This window comes from Citrus clementina, unplaced genomic scaffold (assembly GCF_000493195.1).
Source record: "Citrus clementina cultivar Clemenules unplaced genomic scaffold, Citrus_clementina_v1.0 scaffold_2, whole genome shotgun sequence".
Classification (NCBI taxonomy): Eukaryota; Viridiplantae; Streptophyta; class Magnoliopsida; order Sapindales; family Rutaceae; genus Citrus; species Citrus x clementina.
Window position 1 is genome coordinate 30,313,163 of NW_006262688.1, and position 16,146 is coordinate 30,329,308.

Consider the following 16,146-nt stretch of genomic DNA (forward strand, 5'->3'; position numbering starts at 1 on the left):
GAAGCACCTAAAATTATATTTTGTTTCACTTTTCCACTTTCGTTTGGAATCCGTTAAGAAAACTAACGGAAACTTAAAAAAATGACAATTTTACCCCCAAAACGAAAATTACAATTTCATCCTAAAAATACAAAAAATAATTAGATTTAATAATGAATATCATTATTGGTACGTTAATGAAGTACAAAAAAAATCTTAACTACTAGAGATTATAACTCAATAAATAATAAAACTCTACTTATCTTAAATTCAATTAATGATTTGCGAGATTGAGCTATTTTTAATACTACTGTTATAATTTAGCATTCTAATTACAGACATATTTAAAAAAAAACCATGCATTTGATGGTTGTAGAATTAATTTCTTTATTGACCGATGGGGAAAATAATTAGATTTAATCTGATTATTTTTGGCAATTTTTAGGGTGAAATTGTAATTTTTGTTTTGGGGGGTAAAATGGTCATTTTTTTAAGTTTCCGTTAGTTTTCTTAATGGATTCCAAACGAAAGTGGAAAAGTGAAACAAAATATAACTTTAGGTGGATTCCAACAAAAAAAAAGGAATTATATATTTTTGAAAAAATTAAAAAAAATGGGTGGACGGTAGATATTTTCCTATAATATAACATATACCTTGATGCTTCTAACAAAGGGCTTGTTCAATGTCTTTAGTTGCTGCTCTGCTTGAAGAAGTTCGAAATCTGGTAGTCGCGGTTCCGAATCCAATCTGTTGATTGATAAAGAAAAAGATAAAATTATCAAAACCATTGTTACATTCAAACTCTCAGGAAAACCCATGGAAGAAATATATAATAATGCCATGAATTTATTTTATCAGCTAGGTTGTACTCTTATAATCTCTCAATTTCTTCTTGATATTATGTGTATTTGGTGTGCTTAATTGCTAGTGAATACAAACGAAGAGAAATTAAGATTTGCAAATTAATTCATTGCAACAAATTATTTATAGTAAATAATTGGTTGTGAATATTAAATGCTAAGTTAACAAACAACACATTTATGAGGTGAAATCAATATAATTAAGATGGAAACTAATTATATTTTGAATGCAACAAACTTTTTGAAGATAAACTATGTGGCTAATTCTATAATGCTGTAATTGAAATCATGGCATCGATATTGTAATTAAACGTAAATTGTGTAAATAAAAAGTAAGACATGTAAATTTAACATAAAATTTATAAATCAACATTAAGTGTAATACGAAAACATAAATTATGTAAATATAACATAAGACTTGTAAATAGAAGGTAAAACAAATAAGTTACATAGGAATGGTAAATTGATGTATTAATGGTAAATATGACAAAAACTTATAAATTTAACATAAAACTTGTAAATCAATATTAAGTGTAAAATAAAACATAAATGATGTAAATAGAATATAACACTTGTAAATGAAAGGTAAAATAAATAAATTAACATACGAGTAATAAATTAATATATTATTGATAAATAAAGCATAAACTTATGAATATAACATAAAACTTATAAATTAACATTAAGTGCAAAATAAAACATAAACTAAGTAAATAAAACATGACACCTATAAATAGAATGTAAAATAAGTAAATTAACATAGGAATAGTAAAATGATGCATTATTAGTAAACAAAACATAAACTTCTAGATGTAACATAAAACTTGTAAATCAATATTAAGTATAAAATAAAACATAAATTAAGTAAATAAAACATAAGACCTCTAAATAAAAGGTAAAACAAGTAAATTAACATAGGAGTAGCAAAATGATGTATTATTGGTAAAGAAAACATAAAAAATTATAGATGTAACAGAAAGTTTGTAAATCAACATTAAGTATAAACTAACATATAAATTATATAAATGAAATAGAATACTTGTAAATGAAATGTAAAACAAGTTAATATTATAAAAGTTATTAAAAAAAACTTACAAATATGAAATAAAAACTCATTATAATAATGATTACCTTATATATTTATTGTTTTTTATTTCTAAATTGAATAATAATAATTATGGGTTTATGTAATATATGTGATAATATATGTGAAATTTTATTAAGGATAAAATTTATTCTCAAAATCAAAATTTGATTTTTTTTTGTATATTTTTCAAAATTGTTTGTAAGATAATTGATTTTGCATCCTTCTAATCCTCCTCGACAGTAATCCCAAATGATATTTTAGTGTAAATAAGAAGCAAAGTTTGAAACTACATGACATATATATAAAACTATATATTAGATCCAATTTTATTGATATTTCATATATGTATGGTTAAACCAATTTAGTAAAACTTGTTTCAATTCAATTGATGAGAAAAATTTTTCTTTGCTCAATTAAATTAAATAAATAAACTATTTTTATATTAAAGTTTAATGCTAATTTACAGTTTTTATATTATTTTGACAAGTGTTTCTTTTGCTTATAATATTAATGCACTAATTTACCACTCCTATATTAATTTACTTATTTTACTTTTCGTTTATTAGTATTATGTATAATTTATAAAATTTATATTTATCAAGGCATTAATGTCGTAATTTTATTCATGCCGTTATGAAATTTTTCGTTAAAATATTAATGGAAATAAATCATATGTCAAGTGAAACTATATGCAAATTGTATTAATTGTTGTACAAATCATGGTAATACATTTCTTATATATGTATTTGTTGATACAAAAATTGGAAAAGGGTGGGCCTATTTACATTCTAAATATTACTTTGAAAACTCTATTACTTTGCACACTTATACACTAATTATAAAAAATTAAGTTTGACTTTAGACGCTCTTTAAAATTTCAAAAAATCCTTACTTAAACTATATAAATTACTTAACTTTATTTACTTAAAACACTAATAACACTCATTGTTTATCTAATTAAGATGCTGGAAATCAAAGTTTTAGGATTTAAGGTATGAGAATTATAAATTGAACAATGAGTGTGCTATATGGATGTTCAAAGTACTCGTATAATATTGACTTATAATAAATTGTCCTTACCAATAATTGTAAAATCTTAATAATAATATAGTAATTATTATGAACACTCTAATTTTAATAAAAAAATATGTACTGCAAAAATACTCCTAATGTGAATTACTATATACAAAATTACTTTGAGTTTAGTACTTGGAAAAAAAGAAAAAGAAAAAAACTATGGTACTACGAATCACATATTACAATTAAAATTTTAATTGTTGATATTTATTTTTTATTTTATTTTATTCTTTTTCTGATGATTATGGGTTTGCATCATATCCAAATGGGTAATTTTTAAAAACCTCCCCTGAGGTTTGGACTTGTTATAAGTAGATGGCGAGAATTTGTTTATTTGTAAAAAACCTCCTACCGTCAGTTAACTTTAACATTGACCGTTAGTTGACTGTGCAAAGACAATATTACCCTTAACAACAGTTTGTAGACAGAAATAACTATAAAAAAAATTAAAATTGTTGGCGCAAAAAGCACAAACCCTATTTTTTGATAATTTTATCTTTGTCAATTCCAAAGATTTACAATATCATAGGTAAAGATTATAACTATTTCATTTTCAAGTTTTTAATTTTATTTTTTTTGTATGAACTTTAAGAAAATATCAATAATTTAAAGAGAATTTTTCAAATTTTTAATTTTATTTTTTTAAGAACTTTAAGAAAATATCAATAATTTAAAGAGGGTAAAATAGCCAATAATTTTATTTTTTTTTTAGTTATATCTGTCTATAAATTAATGTTAAAGATAATATTATCTTTGAACAATCAACTAACGATCAATATTAAAGTTAACTGACGGTAGGAAGTTTTTTATAAATAAATAAATTCTCGTGTTTAAAAATTATCCTATCCAAATTCCCATATTTCAGCGTAAACTAAAAAGGCAACCGTTGGAGCTTCTTAACATCATCGTTTTCACTTCAAACTGAACGCCGTTTTGATGGTCTTTTTTCACGTTCTGAGATCTCGTGGCCTTCGAAGCAAACCATCTCGCACTCCAAGCCTCACCCTATTCGTTATCAGATCATTATGTTATCAAACACACCATCACAATTTTCTCGCCAATTCAAAACAGCCCGCCTTTTCATCGACATCGTCGTCACCATCGCCGCCTCAATCTTTGGTCAAAACAGTCTGCTCAATGGTCCTCGAATCCTATTATCAACAATTCCATTCAAGATCTTCACCTCCGAGGCTCAATCTTCAAATCGACATTGATTCTTTGACCCATGAGCAAGCTATTACAGTGGTCGCTTCGCTTGCCAATGAAGCGGGCTCGATGGTGGCGCTAAGTTTCTTCTATTGGGCAATTGGGTTTGCTAAGTTTCGTCATTTTATGAGGCTTTACATAGTCTGTGCTACGTCTTTGATTAGTAATGGGAATTTTGAGAGAGCCCATGAAGTTATGCAGTGTATGGTGAGTGGTTTTGCTGAAATCGGGAGGTTGAAGGAGGGCTTTAGTATGGTTATTGAGATGTCGAATAACGGGTTGCCGTTGATTACTAGCACGCTGAATCGTGTTATGGGGATTGCTTGTGAAACGGGTTTGGTTGAATATGCAGAGGAAGTGTTTGATGAAATGTGTGCGAGAGCGGTTTGTGCTGATGCTTCGAGTTATAAGTTGATGGTTGTTGCGTATTGTAGGATGGGTAGAGTTACGGAGGCTGATAGATGGTTGAGTGCAATGCTTGACAGAGGGGCTATTCTTGATAATGCTACGTTAACATTGTTGATTACTGCTTTTTGTGATAAAGGTTTTGTGAGTAGGGCGTTTTGGTATTTTGATAAGATGATAGTGAAGGGTCTGAAGCCGAATTTGATCAATTTTACTTCTTTGATTAATGGGTTGTGTAAGAGGGGCAGTATTAAGCAAGCGTTTGAACTGTTGGAGGAAATGGTTAGAAAAGGCTTGAAACCTAATGTGTATACTCATACAGTGTTGATTGACGGACTTTGCAAGAAGGGTTGGACTGAGAAGGCATTTAGGCTGTTTCTAAAGCTTGTTCGGAGTGATAATTACAAGCCAAATGTGCATACATATACTGCTATGATTAGCGGATACTGCAAAGAGGAGAAAATGAATCGAGCAGAGATGTTGTTGGAGAGAATGAAAGAACAAGGACTACTCCCAAACACAAATACATATACTAGTCTCATTTATGGTCATTGCAAAGTGGGGAATTTTGAAAGAGCATATGATTTGATGGATTTAATGGACAAGGAAGGTTGTACTCCTAATATCTATGCTTATAATGCAATTATTGATGGCCTTTGTAAAAAAGGAAGGGTTCAAGAGGCTTATGAACTTCTTAAGAAGGCATTTCAAGGTGAACTGCAAGCCGATAAAATTACATATACTATTCTTTTATCTGGGCATCTGAAGCAAGCTGAAACTAAACAAGCGCTGGGCCTTTTTTGTAGGATGGTCAAAGCCGGCCTGAATCCTGATATACATGCATATACTACGTTGATTGCTGCATTCTGTAGGCAAAAGAAAATGAAAGAAAGTGAGAATTTTTTTCATGAAGTCATTACAGCTGGTTTGTTTCCAACCAAGGAAACTTACACATCCATGATTTGCGGGTATCTTAGGGATGGAAATATCAGTTCGGCAGTAAAATATTTCCAGAGAATGAATCAAATTGGCTGTGCACCTGATAATATTACTTATGGAGCTCTTATTAGTGGGCTTTGCAAACAGTCCAAGTTGGATGAAGCTTGTCAGTTTTATGAATCTATGATTGACAAGGGGATTTCCCCCTGTGAAGTTACTCGGGTGACATTAGCCTATGAGTATTGCAAACAAGGCGATTCTGCAACAGCGATGATTGTTTTGGAAAGCCTAGACAAAAAGCTCTGGATTCGCACAGTTAATACCTTAATCAGGAAGCTTTGTAGTGAGAAAAGAGTAGGGATGGCAGCATTGTTCTTTCATAAATTGTTAGATAAAGACCAAAACGTGGATCGTGTGTCTCTGGCAGCACTCAAGAATGCATGCTATGAGAGTAACAAGTATGCTCTTTTCTCTGACTTGTCTCAAAGGATCGCTGAAGGAATTGGTTAGCAGACCAATTCAACAGAAAATGGGTCTTTCATAGCATGTTATTGAATGGATCTTACATTAATCAACTTTGTAGATCATGTCTAATATGCTCGTGTTTGGACCTTTATACATCAACTACAGTGATTAGTTATGAATTGATTTGAGATGGAAGTAAGATCACAGTCCATGCTGCATTTGAAAGAGAATATAGAGTTGACACCAGTAGCAGGAAAAGAAGGTTGTAAATGTTTGCCCTGAAACAGAAAATATTGAACTCACCCCATGAAATGTAGTTATTATATACCACCAAAGAAATTGGTGATGTCCTGATGGCTTTGTAGCCATCGCTCATAGTCATTCATATTTAAATAAAGTGGGTGAAATAAATGCAGCTATGATAAGTTTCGGCACAAGATTTGTGCAGGAAAAATTCATCAATTCATCAAAGATGGATTGGGCAAGAGTATGTGTTGCTGTTGATTTCAAGATTCATCTTTTATGTGCCTTAATATATGCTGGTGGCTGAAATGTACATCTTGGTTATTTTAGGGATGGCAATAGATTGGATCTGGCCCAAGATCCATGTGATCCAAATTCAGTCGGATCGAATTTGGGTCAGTTTAAAATGAATTTAGATCAGATTTGGATATCGATGTGCGGATCTAAGATGGGTCTGAAACAGGTCTGGATCTATCTTAATATCTAAATCTATATCTATATCCACCAATCTTTTTATTTTATTTTATTTTAAAAGTTTCTTAATAATTGTGGAATTCTAATGATAATAAATTTTATTCATAGTATATTAGTGGTATTTACCGTGCATTTAAACTCTTAAAAGTTAAAGGTTAGTTTTGTAAATTTAAAGGTCAGTCAGCCCCAAAGCATGTACATGCAATATTCAAATTGCAAGTCAAGTAATACAACCTAGCAATTTATTTTATTACATTGGCCAAATAATTTTTAAGGAATATAGTTATTCATATATTTAGTCAATTATGGTCATAATAAAAATAATAAAGTATTGAATATAAATCATATTTAATTTATTTGTCATTATCCAATGTTGTAGGAATAAGGGTGAGTGTGTTGTGGATATTAGAATGATGAAGGAGGCAATAAGATATTAGATTGATTTTATTCCTGCAATCACTTTGGAAGGATATTTTATTATATTTCTTATTTGTTGTTTTAGTGTAAAAGTATAAGCTACAATATTTATTATATTTTTTAGAAAAATATATAATTTATTAGTTATCAATAAATTTTATCCTTCAATTTTTATTCTAAAAAATTATTACTTTTTTATTACTGAGTTTTAAAAATTCATGACGGGTTTAGAGCAGATTTGGATTTTAATTTTTTTTTTTGCATTTAGAGCAGATATAGATATTTATTTCTTTTTTGAATCTGGATATGGACCGAAAAATATGAATTCATGATGGATCTAGAACAGATACAAATTTTAATTTTTATTATGAAGCTGAATATGAAGTATAGTAGATCTAACTCATATTTACCCCCTTGTCATCCCTAATGTTATTCTATTCCTCTTGATAAGCGGCCTTCATGTTTAAGAGGATGATCAGCTGACATCAAGGTTGAACTGACTCTTTGAGATCACTTTGTCTAGTTCAACATGCTGCAGGGTGAGGGTGTTAGCATCAATTCTTGCCCTATTCGCAATTCATCTCCATCCCCTTCGGCGTCTGAGATCAAAATTTTAGTACAAACATCTGAGTCCCTTTCTGACAATAAGAAGCAGATTCCTCTGCCACAATCATTGCAGTCATACTCCTTGGAATCATATTCGATCTGAAGATTGCGGTGCAGGAAGGCCTGCCATCAAATAGATAAAATTGTACCCAATACATCTGCATTTCAGCGTGGATGTTTTGCTCGTTATCCAATGAAACATCGAGGTTGAAGTGGGTGAAACTGGTGCTGATTGACACAGATCGTATGATAATTAAATGCCCTCATGTTACGATAAAAGAGTCGAATAGGCATTTAATAAACAAAGAAGGCGACCAAGAAAATAACGTAAATTATATTGTCGACTCATCAACGCTGCTTTTTTAGTTTCAGATGTACTAACAATCAATTAGAAATTCTTTAATCCTATTTTTAACAAAATGACTGTAATTTAGTTTAGGTTCTGTACGTTATATACACTCAATTCGACAAGTATTCAAATATCAATTATGTTACTTTAGGCCGATGAGTGCACAAATTTATTCAATGTGAGAACAAGCATGGTAGAAAAAAACTCGGCGGTTCAACATTCAATAAAGAACTTATAAATCCTTAGGATCCTATGTCGTGTACTTTCTTTGCTTCATCAAAAGTCAAATCCTCCGTCTTATGCCACGTTCTCTTTTTTAGCAGTTGGCACTGACACTTCCCCATTAAATTTAACTTTGCTTCTTCAACAAAATAAGCCACCCACCAAGCCACTAGCCAGAAGGAGAAGCTTTAAGTCCAGCGAAGATGATAAAGTGATGATATTTTTGTTTAGCAAAACCTACTTTGCCAAGACCTCCTTCATTCTCTCTCTATTCCCTTTCAAGGTAATTCAATTATTCTAATTATTTGTTTGCTAATTTGAATCAATTGATGTCCTGTTATTAGTTGGGTGGTTCATTTTTGTTTTCCTTCTTGTCATCTTTTCAACAAATACAAATTAGCATGTTGAAAATGAAGACTCTGCTGTTTGTTACCTGATTCTCTGTTCTGTGATGAGTGAAAGTTATAATACTAATTACTTGAAGTTCTGTAACCTTTAGCACTCTCGACAAATGGCTCGATCTGCAATTGATGAAGTTTCAGAAACTGGTTCTTTTACAAGAACTGCTTCGACATTTCGTAGCTTTATTTCACGGGACCCGAATTCTCAGTTTCCGGCAGAATCTGGGAGGTATCATCTGTATATATCCTATGCTTGCCCTTGGGCCTCCAGGTGTCTTGCATACTTGAAGATCAAAGGACTTGAGAAAGCTATCAGTTTCACGGTTGGTGAATTATGTAATGAATTTCATATATTTTGACTCTTGATGCCACCATATAAAGTTGTTTGTTTGTTTGTTTGATTCATTTTGCAGTCAGTCAAACCCATTTGGGAACAAACAAAAGAAACCGATGAGCATAGGGGATGGGTTTTTCCGGCTACGGATACTGAGGAACCAGGAGCTGAGCCTGACCCTTTAAATGGAGCCAAAACCATAAGAGACCTGTATGAGCTCGCAAGTACAAACTACTCAGGGAAGTTCACCGTCCCCGTATGTTCACTTAACTAGTGATCTCCATTTGAATATTGTTCTCTATGTCTGCATGTGTCAACTTACATGAGTGGTTTTGTTCTATACTAGGTACTGTGGGATAAGAAGTTGAAGACGATTGTTAATAATGAGAGTGCGGAGATAATCCGCATGGTGAATACTGAATTCAATGATATAGCTGAAAATGCTTCTCTGGATCTGTATCCATCTGATCAGCGAGATCAAATTGATGGGACTAATGAATGGATATACAATGGGATAAACAATGGTGTTTATCGATGTGGGTTTGCAACAAAACAAGGACCTTATGATGAAGTAAGTCATTTTCTCGCCACAGTAGTATTCATTTCTAGAAATGATTTCGTTATTCACACCTCTGTCATTTGCCGTGTCATTTAAGAGCGTACGTTGATTCTTTCTGCAGGCTGTTAGGCAGCTGTACGAAGCATTGGACAAATGTGAAGAGATACTTGGCAAGCAACGATACATTTGTGGAAACAGGCTGACTGAAGCAGATATTCGGTTGTTTGTCACGCTTATAAGATTTGATGAGGTATCCATATTGGATTTTAACCTGTTCTGCAACAGCTCCATTTTTGTTCTCTCTGTTTTTGTCCTTTCTTATCACTATTTTGGCTAGCCAAAAGGCATAATATTAAAACTATTTTGGCTAGCCAAAAGGCATAATATTAACCCTACCTTTTAATGGTGATGACATCTCTAGAAGTTTGCAACCTAATTCCATGGTCTTTAGTGTTTGATGTAGGAGAATGCAGTAAAATTGTTCATATTGGCACAAAACTGTTATGATGTTCTTCAAATCGGTGTAGTTTATTAGAAATTGTTTTAGCATATGGACATAACCGGGAGAAATAAACTGATATTTGGAATCAGAGTTTTTCACAAATTTTATCTTTCATTATATGCATCTGATATTTCCAAAATTAAATAGAATGTTCCAGGCAGCAATATCTGTGTTTATTGTGAAGATGGTATATGAGTGAACTGTGGTTCCCTTTTTGCTTTCTTATTAAACTGTACTTATTTGTAGGTCTGCTCTCTCTCTCTCTCTCTCTCTCACACACACACATATTCTGAATGGGAGTGCAATAATTAGTGCTAAATCAGGCAACTGATAAGATCTCTTAGTTTACTAAAACTATAGCTATGTAAAGTTGAATTGCAAATCAGAACATCTTGAGACAGATCTTATCACTACATTTTTTGTTTGCTCGCTTGCTTTGAACTTAATAGTACTCTTTAGCACTTGCTGTAGTTTGTCTGTTCATGCATCTCAAGGATTTAAGTCCGTTATGTTAACAGGTTTACGCAGTTCACTTCAAGTGCAACAAGAAACTATTACGAGAATATCCAAATCTGTTCAACTACACCAAAGACATATATCAGATTCCCAGCATGTCTAGCACTGTGAATATGCAACACATCAAGCGGCATTACTATGGAAGCCATCCTTCTATCAATCCATATGGGATCATCCCTCTTGGCCCTGATATCGATTATTCTTCCCCCCATGACAGAGAAATTTTTTCTGCATAATTTCCATATTTCTACAGTGCCTAAGATGAGCTTGGTCATTGTTTATAAAAGTATTTACTGTTTAGACTGTCAGTCGAGATGTGTATATATTCTGTGTGTGATGTTATTAAATAAATTTATTGTCTTGAGAAACTTGGTAAATAAATTTCAGGGACTGGAGGCTTACTGGATTTAATAAAGTATGGGACATTGCATTTTGAGAGAAACTGGGATGATTTTTTTCCCCTATGAAATTCTATGAATGGTGTATCTGAAAGATTATTGCGATTTTGTATTGATCTTGATTTTTGTGTGGCTGAAAGCATTGTAGAAGCCATCTTTGGTCGTGTGGTTGAAGCTTAGCTCGACTTCTTATTTTCTCATTTATATAGTTAGTTGGATCAGTACATATAGTGGGGATAAAACTGTGGTACAACTGTGGTACCATGCCACAGTTGCACCCAACCATGGATTCCCACTTATTTAAGTAGACCCCACTCATTTGAGTGGATCCAACGGCTGGTGCAACTGTGGCACGCTACCACAGTTGCACTGTAGCCTGACCCATATAGTGGATGTGTACATCGGCAGTTCGCACGTACTTAGAATGAGAATTAATCACCTTTTAATTTTCTAATTTCTTAAAAAAATCTTAATCAATTCTTATGAGTTCTTTAGTTAATTAAGCTTCATAAGAATTTACATTCCCCACCTCAGATCGCATAAGGTCAGAGATGGAAAACGGCAACAAAAAGATAGAGATCAAGAAAATAGAAAATGCAAAGTCAAGAATGGTCACCTTCTCGAAGAGACGTCAACGTCTCTTCCAGAAAGCTCTTCATTACACCACCTACACTAACTCTCTTGTTGCTCTTCTCGTTATCTCACTCGCCGGCAAACCCTTCGTTCACGGTTTCCTCCCTCGGACACCGTCATAGACAAGTACTTAAAATGACAGTGGAGAAAGTAGTAACGTGGGTGCAAGTGATGCTAGAAGAGAAGGTGATGAAGGCATCTGAAAGTGTGGAGTGAGGAATGTGAAGAAAGTATTGGAGGAGGTGAGGGACAGAGCGATTAAGAGGGCAGAGGATAAATTGATACACTCATTTACAAACTAAATTGATACAAATATTTTGTCCCCGACAAGTCAAGAGGCAGAGGATATGATTCACAAATTAATTCTAGTACAATACTCAGTGTCAGTGAGCATTTATTGAATCTCTGCTTAGTTTGCATTATTGTTTGCCAGTAATATTTCTCTCTAACAGCTCTCTGACTACTTGGTGAGTTCCAGGTCCAACTTGAACTCCTCTCCAATGAGTAGTGATAGCTTTGAAATCTCTACTGTAAGAAATTGTGCATTACTGTTTACACTTGCCTTAATCACTGGGGAGTTCTTGATCAACTTTCTTCCTGTGCAAGTCTTCAACTTATACCCCTTCAATCTTTTAAACTTTTCCAGTCCTATAAAAGTCACTTTGTCTATGATCCACTTCTGACCCAAAGCAAAATCTCCATTCAGAACCTCTGATCTAATATTAACATTACTTTTTATCATTTGGCTATAAAACCGCACGAAACTCCACTTGCCTGCCTCTTTCCCCATCTCCACTTCTTCTCCATCATCCAGGAAAACTTCGCCAGTGCTAGTTTCCTTGCTGCTGACAACTACTAAAAGATGGAATGGTGTCTTACGTGCAGATTTAGTTGTCATGGCTTCTCCTTGCAAGGCCAAAATGTTACCTTCCCGAACATGTACGTTTATATGATCAGGTGGTGCGTCTAGTGTTATTTGCTTTCCCGAGTTTAGAGACACTGAATTTGAGTAGTTGAAAAGATCAAACCAGTTTCCACTGGGGAAGTATGCATCCACTGAAACTGCTCCCGACTTCAATACAGGTGACACCATAACACCTTTGCCAATAAGAAATTGTGTATCTATTCTGTAAGTTTTTACATCTTGGGGAAATGAGAAGAACATTGGTCGTGCAACGGCGGTCCCTTTCATATGTGCTTCATACATTAGTGTGTAAAAGTATGGGAGTAGCCTGTAGCGAAGCCCGAGCACTTTCCTGGCTGTTGCAGCAACCGTGTCCCAGAGGTAGAGTTCCTGCCGGATCGTACCAATAGCAGAGTGATCTCTTGCGAAGGGGTAAAAAGCCCCTAGCTGCATTTTGAAAATATTTTGACATTAGCTGCATAAACACTTCATAAGAAACTAAATTAATAAAAATCTAATTTCACTGCAATAGCAATATGACTGCTCATAAAAAGTGTCTTTTTTGGTACATTTTTCATCGTGTTTTATAGTGTCAGAATATAGTACATTAGAATCTCTGAAAATCTAAACATAGTTTTAGAGTCTTACTTGAATCCACCGTCGGCAGAGTTCTTCAGTTGTGTCACCAGAAAAGCCACAAATATCGGCTCCAACCATTGGGATTCCAAAGAGTCCAAAATTTAAGATGGACGGAATTGAGTACGCTAAATCATTCCATGTGGCGGCATTATCTCCAGTCCAATGAGCTGTGTATTTTCCAGAGCCAACAAAAGTTGATCGGGAAAGTATAAATGGTCTTTTACCGTTAACATTGATCAAAGCTGCATGAGTAGCTTTGGCTTCCAGGAGTCCATATAGGTTATGAGTATTATATTCTGTAAGGTTACTATAATGTAGAGCTGTTGCTGGAACAGTTTTATTGTTAATTGGGCGTCGTACTCCATTATTATTAATCTTGTAGGGAGGATCATCAAGGGTTGAATGTGGCGTGGGAAGGGATGTAATGAAATTAGATAACTCATTCATATCAAGCCAAAGACCATCCATAGGAAGAATATCTCGAAACAATTGGATCTCACCTTTCCAAAAGGTTTCAGCAGCAGGATTTACAAAATCAGGATAGTAGACTTTTCCAGGCCAAACTTCTCCCAGGTAAGGGACACCGTCACGTTTTATAAAGATATCAGCCTTCAATCCTCTAATGAAGGTTCCGTAAGTCTCATTCACACTGATACCTGCAGGAAAGGTACAACAATACGTTTCATATTGTGACAATGAGCTCTAATCTGGCTTATTGATCGACACGATAAATAAACTGAAAAAATGTTTCTGCAGTAAGATAATTCATTTTCTATAACTACATACCAGGATCCAAGATGAGCACATATCTCTGTCCATTTTGATGGAGTGTATTTACAAAATTTTGCATTGATTTCACTGGAAAGTTGATGGGATCAAGAGTGAAATCCTTATATCCATCCATGTAGTCAATATCCGTCCACATAACTTCAAGAGGGATACCAGCTTTTGCATAGCCAGCAACCACAGCTTTAAGATCAGACACGTTTTCATATCCATATCGACACTGATGAAATCCTGTGCGTTAAGACACCGTGAAAATCAAATTAGGAAGAACGAAATAATTGGTCGTGCCATCACCTTTGCTTAGCTCTCAATCTAGCTTAGAAGAGATATACACCAAGAAAATAAACAAAACTCAAGGCAGATAGAAGAATCCTTCAGAATGAATAACTTATCAAAGCTAGTAAATCAAATTGTGGTGACTCGATATCTGATTTGCTAATAAGCTGACTAAGGCCTTGTTCAGTAGTGAGGTGCTGTAGTTTTTAAGTTATAATGATTGTCATTATGAAATAAAAGTTAACAGTACTTAGTAAATAACCATTTTCACAATAATAATAAAGGTATTATAAGTTTTTTATTATACAAGCGGCGTATTAAATCAACTTAGCTTTCAAGACACAGTAGCTAATATTTATCAAATATTTTAGATTTGTAACTTTTAACCTATAGTTATCCAACCATAATAATAGACAGGCCTAAGTAAGATAAGAAAGGGTACTTTAAATTTTCTTTTTCTCAAACTTACTCCACAATGTATAACTCATGATGGTAAGTGGCCAACAAGTACAACCCGTATAGTATAATCTCAAACAAATGTATGGCAAAAATGAAGAAATTTTCGAATAATTTACTCCAATTCATCATATTGTAACATAGAGAAGGATTAGATTGCGTATCAGTATTAGCGTAACTTATCAAAACAAAATAAGCAGGTATTCACAGAAAATATACCAAAGGACCAATATGGCATAGGGGCAGGCCGACCAATTAACTCTGTATATTGTTGTATGACTGAATCCGGCGAAGGTCCGGCGAAAAAAAATAAATCAATAATCCCTCCAATAACCTTGTAAGTAATCCTGTCACCAGTATAAACGACATCCATGCCATTGCTGTTAAGCAGCAGAACACCATGAGTTGTCCCATTGGGCGACCTCACATCAATGTAAAAAGGATGAGAGCCATAGAGATTAACATCAACATTTACTGAGCCCACGTCAGCATTCCACAAAGTTAGAGTGTCATTGGGAGTCAACTTGAATGATTTCTTTGTGTGCTCTCCAATTCCATACAGATGAGACCTTTCTATTGGTAATGCTGAAGAGAGTTGAATGTATTGATCCTTAAACACCAAGAAAGTGTCAGAGTCTGAGGTTTCAGGTGATGTGTCGAAAAGAATGTCGCCGGAGGATCGCCGTGTGACCGAGAAGCCAAATGGCGTGGTGTTATGGAGGGTGAAGACTAAGTCTGAGGTGGGGTCGGAGAGGAAGTGGTTTCCCGGCCCTCTTTGGTGGTTTACCGGTGATTTTAGTCTGTTTTCCGGCAGCCAGCGGTGAGTGCAATAGGATTGGCGCGGGATGATTTCCTGCGGGATTTCCCATCTCTGTTTTTTGGAATCTGTTATTCGAACTCTCAAACGGTCTTTTGTCTCAAAGCTGAAGGGAAACAGAGCATAATGAGATCAATCAATCTTAGAGTCACAAACCAGAAATCATCAAATATCACTAGCTTATCGAATTTAGAACTTGAAACAAGTCTTTCTCGCTGACTGCTTAGTCCAACAGTCAGTGAACAATACATAAAAGCAAGGAACAATTAAGTTGTAAATTTTAAAACCTGGCAAAAAGATTGAGGCTCTGAATATCAGGTCCGTAAACAGAGGAGGACCTGATGAGGCCAAGTCCAGCAGTCAACGACTTCAGTGAGTAGTCAACAGCGACTGATCGAACAGAGTAGCCATACCCAACTAAATCTTTCTCTGCAGCTACAAAAATGCAATAGAGAAATAAAAGTAATAATGAAAGATGTTGATGATAAGAAGCAGCAGCAGATTTTTCTGGTTTCTTCATTTTTTCTAAGATGATAGAGTCCACTTAGCCCACGTTTCTTTTCAAACTTCGAATTGGCACTGGGCACGTTTACAC

General features: G+C 33.9%; 3 protein-coding genes and 1 pseudogene across 3 annotated transcripts; 2 read left to right on the forward strand and 2 right to left on the reverse strand.

Annotated features, from left to right (window-relative positions):
- LOC112101054 overlaps nucleotides 1-768 on the reverse strand; it is a 7,327-nt pseudogene extending 6,559 nt beyond the window's left edge.
- A 3,097-nt stretch (nucleotides 769-3,865) lies between these two features.
- On the forward strand, nucleotides 3,866-6,720 carry LOC18051693 (pentatricopeptide repeat-containing protein At4g19890). Its single transcript, XM_006448645.2, has one exon. The coding sequence runs from the start codon at nucleotides 3,941-3,943 to the stop codon at nucleotides 6,062-6,064; it is 2,124 nt and encodes a 707-aa protein (XP_006448708.1). The 5' UTR covers nucleotides 3,866-3,940; the 3' UTR covers nucleotides 6,065-6,720.
- A 1,553-nt stretch (nucleotides 6,721-8,273) lies between these two features.
- Nucleotides 8,274-11,152, forward strand: LOC18051694 (glutathionyl-hydroquinone reductase YqjG). Its single transcript, XM_006448646.2, has 6 exons — nucleotides 8,274-8,613; nucleotides 8,830-9,054; nucleotides 9,145-9,321; nucleotides 9,412-9,636; nucleotides 9,746-9,874; nucleotides 10,645-11,152. Exons 1-6 carry the CDS (start codon nucleotides 8,545-8,547, stop codon nucleotides 10,876-10,878), a joined length of 1,059 nt encoding a protein of 352 aa, XP_006448709.1. The 5' UTR covers nucleotides 8,274-8,544; the 3' UTR covers nucleotides 10,879-11,152.
- A 779-nt stretch (nucleotides 11,153-11,931) lies between these two features.
- Nucleotides 11,932-16,146, reverse strand: LOC18051695 (alpha-glucosidase). The gene is made up of 5 exons (XM_006448647.2): nucleotides 15,839-16,146; nucleotides 14,954-15,657; nucleotides 14,003-14,233; nucleotides 13,226-13,872; nucleotides 11,932-13,024 (listed from the first exon to the last, which is right to left on the reverse strand). Exons 1-5 carry the CDS (start codon nucleotides 16,069-16,071, stop codon nucleotides 12,134-12,136), a joined length of 2,706 nt encoding a protein of 901 aa, XP_006448710.1. The 5' UTR covers nucleotides 16,072-16,146; the 3' UTR covers nucleotides 11,932-12,133.